Raw genomic sequence first — 17,441 nt, forward strand, 5'->3', positions numbered from 1 at the left:
AGACTATTCATTATTATTATATTATATCTACTTTTTAATCACAGTTAATTACCACAAAAGATAATTGGGTAGCATATTTAAATTGCATATAATAATTATGAATATGTTTAAAACAAAATGCAAAAAAAAAAAGTGTATTAAATATTATCATGTATTTTCCCATAAAATCGAACAAATTTTATTTATGATATCTATATAAACAAAAAAATAATAGACAGTTTATATATATATATATATATATATATATATATATATATATATATATATATATATATATATATATATATATATATATATATATATATATCCTCTTTAATAAATGAAAGTTTTTTTGCCACATGTCATCTTCTCCTTTATTTTGACACTTGCCATTTTGTGAGAATTTTAGAAATTTTATTTTCCACTTGTCATTTTTTAGGGATTTTCTTTTTCTTAAAATAAAATTCCATAAAATTGTAATGGGTTCTATAAGGAAATAAAATCATCATATTAATTTTGTAATAAATTCTCATAAATATTTCAAACGATTTAGTTTCTTTTGTAAATTTTCAGAATATTACATTATTAGTTTCTTTTGTAAATTTTCAGAATATTACATTATGTTATGTAAAGTATTACATTATAAAATATTTCATATTTATATATTGGTATTAAAATTTTATTTTTAATAAACCCGTATAATATATAGGTCTCATACCTAGTTGGAGACGAGAGAAAATATAAATTATTAATTAATTAGTCTTGAAATTTGAAAAGACTTTATAGACTGTAGTTTATTAGGATGAAGTGCATAAATAAATAATCAAAACCGTTTAATGGATTTTTTTTTCAAACGACAACAAATATCATTAAAACAAAACTAACAAAACGCTAGAGCATTACAAAATACAAGGTATAAAAATAGGAGAACAACACCAATTTGTCAGGCTTAAGGACTTCAAATAAGACCTATGTTTTAACCATTTGAAATAAATTAATTATATATCATCTCCGGTCTTCATCAAGTATCCTAGAACATTTTTAAACAAAATGTCATTTATTATCTTCCAAATTGCAGCAATAACTCAAAGCACACCTTACACCTTAACTTAAGCCCTTTTTTGCTTAGATTCGCCAACATTAGGAGAAAGGAAACATTAAAATTGTGTTACATGTATTTATCAATTTTCAAACTATACAAATTACTATGTTTGACCTCAATAAGTCAACTATGTGTTTGTTATAAACTATACATAATGACTATTAATAAGGTTCCTTGAAGAAAACCACGTAAATAATACAACAAATAGAGATAAAAATTACAATAATATCAAAAGTAAGAGCCGATTTAGCCTGATCACTCAGCTCCATGTTCCTTCCTCCAAGCCGATCAACCATGTCTGGAATCGACACAAAATTTTCAATATCTTTCATGTACGGATCTTCCAATTTTACCCTCATCTTCTCGGCTTCACGGCTTGCAGATTCCTGAGCCAAAGTCCAATCGTAGAACCTTCGTTTCTCTGAATCGCTCAATACATCGTAAACTTCTCTTAGTCTCATGAACATTTCAGACGCGGTTTTCAGCGGGAGAGAAGTGGTGTCGGGGTGGTATTCTTTTGATAATCTCCGGTAAGCCGCCTTGATTTCTTCCAAGTCGGCTTCTGCTGCCACCCCTAAGAATCTGCCATTATTGAATTGATTGAAGGTCTTATTACAATTATACGATTGCAGATTGCTTGAGTTGTGTTAGCGAATGGAGAAAGAAAGGCTTACTGGTAATGAGAATCGGTGGAATTGTTGAGTAATTCGGAGAATTTTTCACCGAGTAAGTTGTTTGTCTGGTCTTCTTCTGTTGCAGATTCGGTGGCGCTGCCGCCAACCCATCCGTCATCCTCGTTTTCCCAGTGGATTCTGGTATCGATTCCTGGTGGTGCTCTCCGCTTCCCTCCTCCGCCGCCTCCTTCTCCGTCTGCTGCATAAACCCTTAGGACTCTTTTGCTGCCTACTCCAGTCGTGGGTTTCCAGCAAAAGACGGTGGTGGATGTGGTGGTGGTGGTGGCGCGTCTTCCTAATAGGAGAGAGAGTTGAGGTGAGGGTATTGCTGTTCTTGCAGCCATATGATTTTGGTAGCTGACAAAGTTGTGACGTTTGGTTTAGAATTTCTCAGTTCAGATGATGTTCTTCCTATTTTGTGTGGCTGAAGCGGATTTTTTATTTGAGGTTATTTTGAAAATAATGGGATCATAAATTGAAATAAATGAGATTATTTCTAAGATTATTTATAGTTTTTTTTTTTGTAAGTTTTAGACAAAATTAACCGTAAGTTTTTAAAATTTATATAATTACATAAAATGATTTATTTAAAAAATTATAATTAATCAATTTTACAAAATTATAAAAAGGTTTTTGTTTAACCGCTATTTGAAGTTACTTTTCGATTTAAAGATTTTTGAAAATCTAAATAAATGCTAGAAGCTAATGCATAATGAAGTCTTTTATTAAAAGACTAGCTTATAATCTTTGAAAATACGGTTACAAAATAAATTTATTAAACTTTTATAGTAAAATTCATAATTATTAATCAATTATTTTAAATAAATTATTAATTAAGAGATATACCAATATTTTAAAGTTATTATAATTTCAAATTTAACATATAATTTAAAAAATTGAATTTTGAAGTGATTTGTCTAATATATTTCTCTGTCACGTGTAATAATATTAATTAGGAGTTGTATTAAAGTGATACATGTCAAAATAAGATTACAACTATTCTTTTATTAGAATAAGGATAAATACAAGAGCTTACTAAAAGTTGTTTGTCAAACACATATGTGACGAAAGCCACGGTTAACTTAGTTTTTAATCAAAATTATATTTAGTAAAATAACTTTCATTTATTATTTTTATTAGTCAATTAAGTTTATCAGATTAAAGTGTATCATCAAACATATATGAGAATTAGAAGAGGGAAAACTCTTTGTAAGGATCTTTTGTAACCAAGAATATAAATCCATAACATAAACATGGTTTTTTCCTCTAACTACATACGTATTTTTCCATTACAAAATTAAACAAACCAAGGAATCCATTTAATCATAAAAACATAAGTATATTAATAGTTTTTTCCCTTCCCATATGAATTATCATCATCATTGGTATCAGGTTCATCACACATAGGCGTTGTGTAATAAAATGGGCCAAGAACATGTTTGATTGTATCCCTATACACCATAGTCGGGCGCCCAAGCTTCACCCCACTCTTGCCTCCAGCAAAATCGGTGGGAATGTTGCAAACAGGGTCAGGCGAAGAGACAAGCCTTGTGAAACAAGATTCGGGTTTTACCTGCTTCCCATGAATGTATTTGTTTATGGTAACCACAAACTCACCGGCTTTATCAGTTTGGTCTCTTCCATAATAAATTATTCTTTTTCTGTTGTCCATGCATGTCACTGAAACCGTACAACCTATAAAAGAAAAAAAAAATAAAACAAATCAATTAAAACTAATACTTTGTAATGTTAATTAATCATGTATGATGATCATGAAAAACGAGATATCAACATTTATTGCATAACATTTATGTGGCAAACACTTAATTGATGTTTTGAGACGAATATTTGACGATCTTACACGTCAAATATATCTTAAAATAACAGTTGGATATAATTTGTATAACTAATACCTTCAATAGGTTTTTGACCACTAACCCATTCGTTCCACCCCTCGGTGCAATCTTGACAAAGCACTTTGCCACCGACCTGAATGACTCCTCCACCACCACCGGTGGCGGCGGCTTCCTCCCAAGATTCTGCTACATTCAACAATGTTAGGGAGGCAATGATCAACACCATTGACAATACTAGCTTCATATTTCTTTTTGGAAGGGAAAATTTAATTTGAAAAGTAATATAATGGAGATGAATGATATACCTTGCATTTGTGTGCGTATATATACAAAACATGGCATTGACCGATAATTGAAGTGCGTGGATGGGAACTACTTGTGACGTGCAGACCATTCTCTTATGGTTGTAATAATTTAACTTTATAATTAAAGTGATCGGATTATTTGGTGGGAAATGAGAATAAAAAAGATTCCCATCTTTTATAAAAATATGTAAACTATTTAACGCTCTTTTTTTTTAAGACAAATGATGTCCAAACTAAACTTTTTATAAAAGATGCTTTTTTTATGAAGTTTATTCCAGATAAAAATAAATAATAATATCTTATTATTAGTTAATATCATTACCAAATGGCTTATTTGGTAAAGACATTTGGTCATTTACAAATGACTATGGCTCATTTGTAAAGACATTTACTAGTGACTTCACATGAGGGAGGTCCTAAGTTCTAATTTGGTGGACCACACATTTCGGTTCTTAGCATTTCGTATAGGCATTCCCCCTTCCTTGTATCCCTGCAAATTGGGGAAGCCATAGTGGTAGGTCGGGGAAGCCATATATGTATATAGTTTGAATATTGATGATACGTCCGGTTCTTTAGGAGGTCGCTTGCTCGGTATCTCCAACTAAGGAGTCCTCGTCGATCCAAATTAAAGGGCTTAAAATGTTCAGCCAGGACAATAATACGCCCAGGTAGTCAATAGGGCTTGTAGAGCTTAAACGTGGTATACTGTGAGTGCAAAATATTTTGTAGCTTATGCATGACCGGAAGATATCCTACAATATGCGCGCGCGCATGGAATTCGAAAACTCAAGGGTGTAAAAATCGCCCCAAAACCTAAAAACATTGTAAAAATACCCTCGTATAGAAACGGAGTCCTACATAGATTTTTGACATCCCTGTTTTACTGGTGTTGTCCTTGGGACAACTATTATCAGGGCCTTAGACTATCCCCATTGGTGATCTTTTGAGGTTGGCTTACCAAAAAAAATTTAAAAACTAAAAGAAAAATGAAATAAACTTGGTGGCCTAGGTTGTTGTGAGTGAGTTCACCTAAAGGCTCGAGCCTTTTTATTTGTTCGCATTGTCATGTGTCTTCTTTAGATAGATGTATTTAAATTTATTTTTATATTTAAAACTATTTTAGTTAATAACTATATTTTATCTGTGGTAAAAAATCAAATAAAATATCCTGGAATATATAATTTATTTTTCTCTACAAAATAAAACCAATACTGGTATAACTTTTTTATATATTTTTTTAGTATAAAATGAGATTGGGTTGAATTGTTAATGGATGTGAATAATTAGATCTAATTAGGGATGTTCGTTTAGATGGATCAGTTTGATTCGATCCAATCAAGTAAATTAATTTAAGTTTTTAAAACATGGATCTGAATAGTCCAAACTAAATTCAAATCTGATCTGATCCGATCTAATTACAATTCAGTTGGATCGGTTTTTATAATTCGATCTTCAAAAACTGAAACATTTTAAAACGATATATAATTATAATATTATCCAATTTTACACAAGAAACGAAAACAAATTATTTAGTTGTAATTTGAAATTTATAAACAACTACTAAGAAGATATATTATAGTTAAATATTTTATAGATAGAAAACTTTTGAGAGATAATACATATTGATGTTTTTTTATAGGGTGAAACTTTTTAAACTTATTTGAAAAAATAAATTACAAAATTAATATATATATATATATATATATATATATATATATATATATATATATATATATATATATATATATATATATATATATATATATATATAATGTTTATTCGGTTTTTTTAGACTATTCGGTTCTTATTTTATAACCAAAACCAATCTGAAATCTAAAATAATAATTCGGTTTTATTGAAAACAAATCTAAAAATCCAAATATCTGAACCAAATAGTCCAATCCAAATTATTTAATTGAACAATTTGATTTTATCCAAATAATAAACAGTCCTAGATCTAATATACATGGAAAAAAGAAAAATTAATTTTTTTTATAGAAAATTTGGGTTATATTCTGATTGCTGATAAAAATAGGCTTAATGTCTAAGGTCCAATTAAGGATCTGGAAGACACATTTTTCTACACCATGTTTTGTGTCTTTTCCCTATGGGCCGTGGCGTCATGCATGCTTGCAAGCACGTCCCAAATGCTTGGGTCTTTAGTTCGGTCCAGGAGGGATGATAACTCTATAAAATGTTATTAATCATATATTTTAGAAATAAATTTAATTAACTCCACATATATTTAAGGAGACGTTTTTATATTAACTTGAGGCACAGTTCTCTTTGGTTTGAAATGGGTGTGCACGACCAGAACTAGCATAATGATAGTATAGATGTCCCTATAAAAGAGATTTTTTTAGAACCAAAATGATTACTTTTACCCAAAAAATTTAGGATAAAAAGAAATTATGCAAATTCACTTCATCGTTTACTCTTGGTTATTTTATTATACATTCATATGACTTGACATTTTAAATATTTTTAAATGTTAAAGGACTTGGCCAATTGTGACATTATGATTGTTTTTTTTAAATGATTATTGTTTTTATAAAATTTTGCAACTTTTATTATAAATGACAATTTTAAATAGTTCATATGAAGTGTGTTAAGGTGGAGGAAGTCCATCCCTTTCATAGATCTTATACAACCACCACTTTGAGTATCATTGTTGGATATTCATCATCACCTCTCATGTATTAGTCTTGCAATATGTTAGACAATTCATCCGGTTCCAATATGTGTAGTCAATGCTACCAAGAATTCTAAGGAATCCATGTTTGGCTTTGTGTGCATTATACAAAAATTGAGTATCGGTAATATTGGTTGTCGCAAATATTCACAACTGGACAACACCATAGCAGAAGTTTTAAGACTTGAACGTGAATTCTTTTTGACATATTCAAATACTTATCTATCGCTTATGAGGTGTTTTCGTACACTAGTTGATGTATTGCTCATGTGCATTTTGTAGTACATTGAAACATCTTTGATACATTGTGTCCCATAATGTTTGTAAGTAGTGATAATTCATCTCCAAATCGCTAACAATATACATACTCATATGTTTTCTCATCCGAAACCTCCTGCAGAATTTCTCCTCACCAAACATTGCATTATTTGCAAAGTAATTTCGAATCAAAAGTTGTATAGCCTCTTCACGATCTTTTTGGACCATCATTCTCGATCGATTGGACGTGCTAGAACTTACATTATTCCGGAGAAGTGTTTGTGCAGTTCGAGATAATGCAAAGCAACGATGAATATCAATAGGTATATCGTCGGATGCAGATCAATCATAAGGATTTTCTTCCATTACATATTTCCTAACGATTGGATTCAATTTTTGTTGAAAGAGGTGCATGAAATTGGAAAATTATGGAATGGAATTGGAAATTGTTGGAAAGGAATTGGAGTGAGTTGGTGGTAGTGGATGATCGTTGTTTATATAGTTGAATATATTTTTTTATAAAAAGAACCGGTGAACGGTAATGTGTGTGTGTGTGTGAGAGAGAGAGAGAGAGAGAGAGAGAGAGTCTGAAATTCAAAGTGAAATTTTTGATTTGCCATGAAAAATAAACGATTCTATCCTTTCTTACATTTACTATTAGGGTTGTGGATAAAAGAAAGAAATGTTCATGGACCGCACATAATATCATTTTTTTATAGATAACATATTTCGAAGTTATTTAAAATATCATAATGTTTTATGTTTGTTCATATTAGATCGGAAAAACTTTACGATGTAATTTAGTGTTATTTGCAAAATATGATATATGTCTATTTGTGACAAGTTTTATACTTTTTACTTCATACCAATTTACTAAATGATAGGTTATATATTTTATGTAAAAGAAATGTTATATTTAATTTTGGCATAATATATAAGAAAGAATGCTTTTGATACTTGTGGAATGTGGATCACGAGGTGGGGACCTTAGTACAACTTAGTTGTTGGACCGGGGCGAAAACCATAACAAATGTCATATATTTAGAAACGAAAGGAGTAAAAGAAATTTAGACTTGAAGTGCAAACTTTTGAGTTTTGACACCTAGTGGGACTATAATATCGTCTTTTTTTATAGTTATTGTCATAAAATATGAAATACATAGAAAGAAGCGACATATTCAAATAAATGGATAATATATTTTGTGTAAGAGAAGAAAAGAAAACATAAATGCTCCACCAAACTAGAATTATCAACGATAAAAATATTTAACCAACATAAAAACTTGTAGAATACTCTAAATTTCAAGTCAAATGCTAAGCGTATGAGGAAGCACTATATGTTATCTAAGGTCTTTAATATTTTCAAACGTAAGAATTATACCCCTCAATACCACTCAAATGCTAAGCATATAAGTAAGTACTACATATAATACATATAAGGGTGATTTTGTTGATCAACAATCTTTTTAGGTTCTTTCGTACTTCAAGAGTTCAAGTTATCAACCCACCAAAGTTCATTATTTAATTGATAGAGTAAATTACACAAATAATTTCGGATAATTTGTGCATTTGGTCCTAACAAAACTGAAATCAAACACTCATTGTCACAAATTTATGCAAGACGTGAACTTAGACATAGAAATTCATACATATGCTTTGATACTTGAAATACAAAATACATATATAGGGTGTACTAATAGAAATTGAGACCAGTGGTGGTCAGATTGACAATGGAGGTCGAGGGATGATGGAGACCGGTGTCAATTGCTTGATGACAGAGAGACTGGCGCCGATTGTTTGATGACGAAGATCAGATGTGGTAATTGCTTGACGACAGAGAGTGATGGTAGAGGCGATGGGCCATGCGGTGGTTAGGTTGATGGGGTTGTCGTCATAAGTCATATGTCATTACAGTTGTCTTAACGACGGAGCAGGTAACGATCGTTGTGAGTCAGAAGCTTGCAACAATATTTAGGTCACAAAGGGGTGATTTTGGGGTTTTGTTACGGATGAAGTGAGAGGTGGAGAAGGAAAGGAAGGAGATGTAGCTCGTCAGTGAAGAAAATAGAGGGAGGAGATTCAAATCGACGGTAAGGTGGGTGAAGGAGGCAATCAGAGGTGATAAAGGCGAATATGAAAGGGTGTAGATCAGAAGGTGCAAAAGTAGAGAAATAAGACTAACTCGTATACATTGCACGAGATGGCTCGTGGTCTAGCTGGCCACGACCAATAGGAAGGGAGCAGTTGCACGAGATGGCTAACCCGTATACATTGCATGAGATGGCTCGTGGTCCGTGCACAGTGCACACCATGTCGGCCCGTCGTGGTCCAACGTTTTCGTGGTACACCGTGGTCGGGAAAACAAGGGAGAACGACCAATAGGAAGCAAGTAGTTGTTGAACGTCTAAATGTTTTATATTTAATTTAATTTTTTTTAAACAACATTTTTATATCTATAACTATCCACATTTAACCCTCATTTCTCACACCATTCTTTTCTTTCTCCGTACACAATGTACACACAACACAATGGCATAACCTCAGGTAGTTTTATGAATTTGCTATAGACCGGTTCTCCTATCTAACAAACATTAATTTTCCGACAACAATTCCAACAACAAATTTAGCCACAATCATCAAAACCACCACCTTCATAATCAAAACCACCTCATTCACCGGATTTTGTTTCTGAAACACAACTTTCACCTTAACCCAAAAAAAAAAAACAAAGAGCTTGCCCGCTACCTAATAAATGGTACCATGGACAAAAGATGAAGAAAAAAAGCTAGCCGAGGCATGGGGTTCGGCTTCCTAAGACCCAATTGAAAGAGATAATCAAACTTTCAATTGTTTTTTGGAGAAAGTTCGAAGCATGTTTTATGTGTTGACGGGAAGTGAAAGTTAAAATCTCAATCAAATTAGCTCCAAGTTGCGCGATATTCGACTAAATTGCACCGAATTCAGAGGAATTTACAACAACCTCCAAAACATATGCAAAAGTGGGTCAAAAAATCCTATGTCTTCAAGGCGGCCTTGGATAAATTTGAAAAAACAAAGCCAGCCTTGGATAAATTTGAAAAATCCGCTTTCTTGACTGGTGAAGGGTCGTTAGCCGACTGGGTAGGATATGACATTAATTCTTATTAATAAGTATAATGAAAATATACAAAGTAACTAAACTTTTATAAATTCCCAAATCTTAGTTACTTTAGGAAAAATGTGAAAATGATGTTATTCCATGAAATTGCACTTTGCACCTTGTTAAGTTGTTAGTGGATCATGTGTGGTTAACCGACACACTAATTTGGGACTGACAATGTGTGACAAAGGGTAGCTTGGTGTTAATCATGGATCAATGGAGTATGTGTGGTTAACCGACACATTGATTAGGTGATTTGTAACATCGAGAGTACCAAGCTAATTTGCATGGTCATTCATACCTTGTTTGTGATCCTCGTTATCCCAGTCACAAACTTGAAGAGCATAATCGAGATCTAAACATGTCATTGAAAAGTTCAATGAATCTCAAAAGAATCTAGGAATTTCAATTTATTTAAAACCTAAATCTTCTTTTTCGTTTTTCATGATGGAAATTGGTAAATCTTCATTTACCTTCCTTCAAATATTTTACAATTGGATTATGACATCCCTCTCCGAATTGCAAAATATTGTGTTGGGTCGTAGCCTTAATATTTCATTTTGGGTGTTATATTAAGGATCCTTATCTAATCTAAATTTTGTCTTTCTTTTCAGATGTCTACTTCAAACAATGCTTCAAACCCAATCCCTTCCGACTCTTTCTCCCTCATGTACTTATGTGGGAGGGTCATCTTCGATGGAACGACTTTCAATGATTGGATTCAAAACATCTGAATGGTCATTCGCTACGAGGACAAAGAATATGTTCTCAATAAAGAGTTTAAGGAGATTGATGAATCTATTGCTACTCCTGAACAAACGGTTGAATACAAGGCCCATGAGAGGGACGCGAGTAAAGCGTCGTGTATTATGATTTCTACCATGACTGCTGAGCTTCAGAAGTCCTATAAGGACTTCTGGCCTTATAAAATGCATCAGGAATTGATGGAAAGGTGCCATTAAAGTGCACGGCAGGAAAGGTATGAAATCATAGTCTCCATGATCACTACCAAAATGAAGGATGGAGAGTCCATCACGACCTACTTGCAAAAGATACAAAGGTTTGAGGACCGCTTGCTGAATTTGAATGTCAACTTCGATGAAGATTTGCCTATAGATATCATTCTACACTCTTTACCTCCTTGTTATGATCAGTTTCGTATGACATATCATATGAACAAGGAGGAGGTCACTCTAAGCAAACTTCAAGGCCTCTTGAGGACTGCTAAAAGTAGTCTTAAAGGCAAATCTGTTGTGTATACTCCTACTGCAACTGCCCCTGTCTTGGCAATTGGAAATGGGAAGGGAAAGAAGAGGAAGTCTTCTTCTCAAAGTCCTAAGGGAAAGTCCTGAGATGGATCCTCTTCTAGTGGGACCAAAGTTGGTTCTATTGTACCTCTCCAAATCCAAAGGAAGCAGAGTGCTTCCATTGTCATGAAAAGGGCACTGGAAGCGAAGCTGCCCCAAATACTTGCAGGACATAAAAGATGGGAAGATCAAGCCCACCTTTGCAGGTATTTACACTATTTTTTCTAATAACTCATCACATGCTAATTCTTGGGTCCTTTATACAAGATGTGGTTTTCACATTTGTTTTGATTTGCAGGGTCTAAAATAAAGTAGGGATGTGGAGCACGGGAAGACGAACTTGATCATGGGGAATAAAAAACGTCGTCTGTCACCAAGATTGGAGTTTATTCTTTATTTCTTAGTAATGGCTAAAAATTAGATTTGAATAATTGTTGCTACTAGTCAGATATGTCGAGAAATATTATTTCCTTTCATAGTTTGTATGAACAAGGTTGTACCTTTTCTTTTAATAATGAAATTGGTGGTTTTAATGCTTATTTTAATGATGTACTCTATTTTGAAGCATTGCCTTGTAATGACATATATGAAACTGCGTTGGTTGTAGATAACTCAGAAAATGATGTATTGCATATCGATTCGTCCAATGGTTTGGACAAAGCATCATTATGGCATTGTCATCTTGGATATGTCAACAAGAAGCACATAGCCCAACTCCAAAAGGATGGAGTTTTGGAGTCATTTGACCTAAATTCAGATGACACCTGTTAATCTTGTAAAAAAATATTTAAGGTAGGCCATACAAAAAATTTAGGTAGGTCATACAAAATATTTAAGGTTGGTCCTAAATATATTCTATATATAACTTATTGTAAAAAAATTAAATTTAGGTGGGTCAAGTGACCCACCTTGGCACACTATAGCCTCGCCATTGGAGCAACCCATTGCCATCATTCATTAGTCTCATATTAATGTGTCGGTTAACTACACACGCTCCACTAACGACTAATAAGGTGCAATGTGCAATTTCATGGGTTAGCATCAAATTCACATTTTTCCTAGTCAAGAGTGCGGTGGGTAAGAGTGGATACTCATTCAATCGTCATTTTATAGGCAATTTCCTTAAACACCCCTTATAGACTAGCTTCGTGAATGAGGCATACTAACGGTAAGACTGACTTTTTACTTATACATATATAATATATTAAACTTTTAATGTTATATAGTATAATGGTGTATTTTAAACTTTTAAAATATTATGTGATTTAATCTATTAATAAATTGATCTTTTAATTTAATTAAACTTAAACCATATCATTATGGATTTATTAATTCTCTCTTAATTAAACACTTTAATCAATTTAATAAAGTCCATAAGGTGTAATTGAACTATTCAAAACATCAAGGTTATAAAAATTCAAAATTAAAAACTATTTAATTAATTTTTTAAGTTATGAACCCAAGAGTTGCACCTTTTTGAAACCTTTCAATGACTAGATGTTTTAGAATTCAACATTTCAAATTAAACTTTTCAAATTACAAAACTTGAGGGCAAGTTTTGAAACTTTTCAAAACTTTTGGATTTCATAACTTATGGAGTTAATGTTTAATAAATGAGATTTTCATGTTCCATAACTTAAGGACAAATTATGAAACTCTTCAAGACCTTTGCAATTCCATAACTTAAAGAATTTAAAGTTTCATGAATGAGACTTTTCATATGTCATAACTTGAGGACAAGTTATGAATTTCTTCATGAAACACTTAGATCAAAATATAAACTAATACAGTTATCATATAACTTATCATTTACCAATTTGACCTAATTTAACTCTTATTGCAAGACAATTGTAATCAAACAATACAAATAATCAAATTATCATATAATCAAAATATTATCTTAAAATTTGATAATTGTCTTTTTTTCATTTTGGATGATGGAAATCATTACCTTATCACAAAAAATAATTTTTTTAATAGTTAAAACAGTCTGTGGTAATGATTCTAATCCAAAACTAGTCCAACAAACTGGAAAAAATCGTCCACTGAATAGTCACCAGGTCGTGGTAAATTTGACCACGTCGTGGTTGTTGGGTCAAAATATGGTTTATACTTTGCTTTTCTGGGCAATTGTATTTTTCTATAATATTTTTGGAGTTTACGGTCATGTTTATGGTTGAGTTTACGGTCGTAAACACCTTACGGCCGTAAATCCATTTACGGCCCATGTCCACCAAGCCCATATTCTCCAAGTATAAATATAGGTGTTAGGGTGAGGAGTGTAGATTGATGAAACCTAGAGAGTTTACGGCCAGAAAGACAGAAGAACTATTGTGTGTTAGTGTGTGTGTGTGAATCTCTTGTATCCAGATCACCATTCTATTCATTAATACATTAAGATTCATCTTATTCCTCTTCTCCTTCTCTTCTATTTGATCTGACATCATCCATTTGATTGGGATTCTGCACCATCAAACGGATCTGACTGATACACAGGCAAATTAGGGACTTACAATTGGTATCAGATCCATTTTGTATCAATCAATTTTGTTAGATTTAGGGCATAATTTGATCTTATTTTCGAAATATTTTTGCGTTTCTGGATAGATCTCTGAAAAATAAGGGGGGTTTGTTCTTCGTGTTTTTCATAAAAAAAAGGTTTTTGATCGAGTTTTGGAGCAAAAAGGAATGAAAAACGTCGTTTTTTTAAGGGTTTACGGCCATCGAATGGTTCTCGGCCGTAAATAGCTTGCGGCTAGGGTTTCTTTGCGGCCGGCGGCTAGGGTTCCGGAGTTTGCGGCCCGAGGTTCACGGTCCGAGCTTGTGGCCTCGGAGTTTGCGATCCAGCAGTCTCGGTCTCCGCCTCGCACCTCGGTCCTCGTCCTAGCTTCCAGGGAGCTTCGCAGTAGCAGCAGCCTTCGCATATAAAAAAAATAGCAAGCGAAGGTGGAGGTGCAAGGGATCGAACCCTGGTCTCCTCCCTACTAGTCCACACGTCTCACCAAGTCTTCTACGCTGCATCTTGGCTGCATCTTGGTTTATCACTTCCGATTTTAGTTCATAAAGACTCCTTTTCGCAGCAAGTTTCGCCAATTTGACCCTTTTAACCCAAAAACTAAATTTCTTTTATTTTTAAATTCCTTTTTCATCCAAAATATAAAAAAAGTGGGAGAATTAAAAAAAATTAAAATTAAAAATTAAAAAAATAGTGTTATTTATGTTTTATTTCTTGTTTAGAAAAAATAAAAAATCCAAAAATATTTTTGTTTCTGTTTTAATTTGTGTGCTAAGTTTTCTTTTAGTTTTTTTTTGTCTTGAAAAGTGATTTCAGGTATAGATAAGACTCATGGAGTTTGTGTTGAAGATTTCTGAGCCAAAGCCTCGTCCGTGAGCATCGAAGAATTCGCATTCGAAGAAGCAAGAAATGAAGATTATTCTTTTGACATTCAATTTTTCAACCTCAGAAGCAAGGTGAAGCTGAAATTGAAGATTATGTGTCGGATTGCATTGAAGCCTCCTCAATCAGTCTGTTGCTATCTTAAACCTCCTGAAGTGATCCAGAAGATTTGTTCTCTCTGATGTTCTCTCTGAAGATTCTCAAGCTGAAAGCGCCATCTTTCAAGAATCAGTACAAGAAGCCTCCTCACCCAACGTGCGCTCAATGTCAAATTCTGAAGAAATTCCCAACTGCTCAAGATGAAGTCATTCATTGAAGATTCATATGTTCATCTTGATGTTGTGAAGAAATCAAAGGTTAAAGCTGAAGCCAAGCTCCCATTGAAGATTAACAAGAAGAGCCAGCTACTTTTTAGGGGGAGCTTGTTGGGTCATTAAGAAAAGAAAGCTATAAACCAAGGGGGAGATTGTTGGGTCAAAATATGGTTTATACTTTGCTTTTCTGGGCAATTGTATTTTTCTATAATATTTTTGGAGTTTATGGTCATGTTTATGGTTGAGTTTACAGCCGTAAACACCTTACGGCCGTAAACCCATTTACGGCCCATGTCCACCAAGCCCATATTCTCCAAGTATAAATATAGGTGTTAGGGTGAGGAGTATAGATTGATGAACCCTAGAGAGTTTACGGCCAGAGAAACAGAAGAACTATTGTGTGTTAGTGTGTGTGTGTGAATCTCTTGTATCTGGATAATCATTCTATTCATTAATACATTGAGATTCATCTTATTCCTCTTCTCCTTCTCTTCTATTTGATCTGACATCATCTGTTTGATTGGGATTCCGCACCATCAAACGGATCTGACTGATACACAGAAAAATTACAGTGGTGATCATGCAGATTCCAAAAAAATGATTTTTCTTGCTTTGAACAATTAACCAATGCATCAATATAACAGAAAACAACCCTAGGCTCTGATACCATTGTTGGGTTTTAAGTACTATAAAACTCCTGTGGTGCATATACAACCCTAAATGCTTTGGATCTAAGTTTTCTCTAGTTATACATGCAACAAAAATTATCCAAAGCATGAAACCTATAACTAGCATACAACATAGATATTTGAAACATGAATCACTATGTGACATCCCCAATTTCACGACCAAAAAAAACCGATTTGTTTATGCTTTGTTTTTAAAATCAGAGTAATCTTTTAAAGAAAACAGTTGCGGAATTTGTTCCCAAAATATGATAAAGATTTATCAAAATATTTCTTTAAAGAAATGTATTTTCATTATATAACAAAATCTCGGGATGTCATGTTCCGATACAGACACATAAGCATAAACAGAACTTACATTATTTACACTAAAGATTTTACATCTCCTTTAATCTCTCCATGAAATATATCTTTGTATTGATACCTGTGATACAAAGGAAACTGAATGGGTCAGGCTTGGGAGCCTGGTGAGCATATAGGGTTTTCATCCCACAATGTTATATCACATAAATATATATACACACACACACACACACACACACACACATATATATATATATATATAGAGAGAGAGAGAGAGAGAGAGAGAACATCCAAAATTATATAATTTCACCTTATAAAAGCAACTCTTATCCCACCCCATCGATCCTCACAACGCCACGATCTAAACTCTCGTATCTAAACTTTTCCTTTTTATCTGATCCCTACTCACGGATCTAAACTAATCTCTCCACATGATCCATACTCTCAGACCTAAAACTAACCTCTTGGTCTAATCCATACTCCCGGATCTAAACTAATCTCGTGGTCTGATCCATACTCCCGGATCTAAAACTGTGCCCAATCCATACTCCCAGACTAGGGACAATTAACTATGTCTTAATCCATACTCCCGGATTAATAACAAGTTTACCTATTGGTCTAATCCATACTCCCGGATCTAAAAATGTGCCCAATCCATACTCCCGGACTAGGGACGATTAACTATACCTTAATCCTGATCTGATCCATACTCCCGGATCAATAACTGTTCCCAATCCATACTCCCGAACTAGGGACAATTAACTTAGTCTTAATCCATACTCCCGGACTAATAACAAGTTTTATCTCTTTACCTGATCCATACTCCTGGATCTAAAACTAACCTCTAGGTCTAATTTATACTCATGGATCTAAAACTATACTCTTAATCTGATCCCTACTCACGGATCTAAACTAATCTCTTGATCTGATCCATACTCATGGATCTCATCTACCCATGTCCTACCCAACATATTTGTAGTTACAAAATACATATACAGTTTAACTCATTAAAACCTATATAGTTCATGCATTCCACCAACATCTCAAATAAACGACAATATATAAACACATAGCACGTATTTCATAGCAAATACTTAATATTTATGTGTTAGAAGAAAGTGACCACACACTCACTTGACCAGAAGATGATCGGACAGCACTACGGCTTGCAATGGTAGTATTCTTCGGTGAAACCGGGATCACTTCACACACCGGGTTTCTCGCGGGCAGAGCTTCGGCTCGGAAACTCTTTTCTTCTCAGGATCTTCGGGCTTCGGGACTTGCTTCGGGTCTCGGGGTGATACCGGGGCTTCGGGGGGTTAAAATTTCACGTAAAATGATGTAATATAGGAGAGAGATGAGAGAATGAGCAACCAAACTCGGTTGGCCCTTCAAATCTATTTATAGGGCAAAATCTGCCCTTGCCACG

The 17,441-nt window shown here is 33.5% G+C and overlaps 2 protein-coding genes across 2 annotated transcripts; both read right to left on the reverse strand.

Annotated features, from left to right (window-relative positions):
- Positions 1-1,134: 1,134 nt before the first annotated feature.
- Positions 1,135-2,206, reverse strand: LOC111894103 (NAD(P)H-quinone oxidoreductase subunit T, chloroplastic). Its single transcript, XM_023890181.3, has 2 exons — positions 1,756-2,206; positions 1,135-1,663 (listed from the first exon to the last, which is right to left on the reverse strand). The coding sequence occupies exons 1-2, from the start codon at positions 2,097-2,099 to the stop codon at positions 1,243-1,245; spliced, it is 765 nt and encodes a 254-aa protein (XP_023745949.1). The 5' UTR covers positions 2,100-2,206; the 3' UTR covers positions 1,135-1,242.
- A 745-nt stretch (positions 2,207-2,951) lies between these two features.
- Positions 2,952-3,903, reverse strand: LOC111894113 (non-classical arabinogalactan protein 31). Its single transcript, XM_023890189.2, has 2 exons — positions 3,669-3,903; positions 2,952-3,450 (listed from the first exon to the last, which is right to left on the reverse strand). The coding sequence occupies exons 1-2, from the start codon at positions 3,853-3,855 to the stop codon at positions 3,098-3,100; spliced, it is 540 nt and encodes a 179-aa protein (XP_023745957.1). The 5' UTR covers positions 3,856-3,903; the 3' UTR covers positions 2,952-3,097.
- Between the last annotated feature and the right edge of the window lie 13,538 nt (positions 3,904-17,441).

This window comes from Lactuca sativa, chromosome 6 (genome assembly GCF_002870075.4).
Source record: "Lactuca sativa cultivar Salinas chromosome 6, Lsat_Salinas_v11, whole genome shotgun sequence".
NCBI classification, from domain to species: domain Eukaryota; kingdom Viridiplantae; phylum Streptophyta; class Magnoliopsida; order Asterales; family Asteraceae; genus Lactuca; species Lactuca sativa.

Excerpts from the sequence above, each read along its gene's own strand:
- LOC111894103 (XM_023890181.3), bottom strand. The coding sequence starts at position 2,099 with ATGGCTGCAAGAACAGCAATACCCTCACCTCAACTCTCTCTCCTATTA. Across the intron at positions 1,664-1,755 it reads TCCACCGATTCTCATTACCA|ATTCTTAGGGGTGGCAGCAG; the intron begins GTAAGCCTTTCT and ends CAATAATGGCAG.
- LOC111894113 (XM_023890189.2), bottom strand. The coding sequence starts at position 3,855 with ATGAAGCTAGTATTGTCAATGGTGTTGATCATTGCCTCCCTAACATTG. Across the intron at positions 3,451-3,668 it reads TGGTCAAAAACCTATTGAAG|GTTGTACGGTTTCAGTGACA; the intron begins GTATTAGTTATA and ends TTTCTTTTATAG.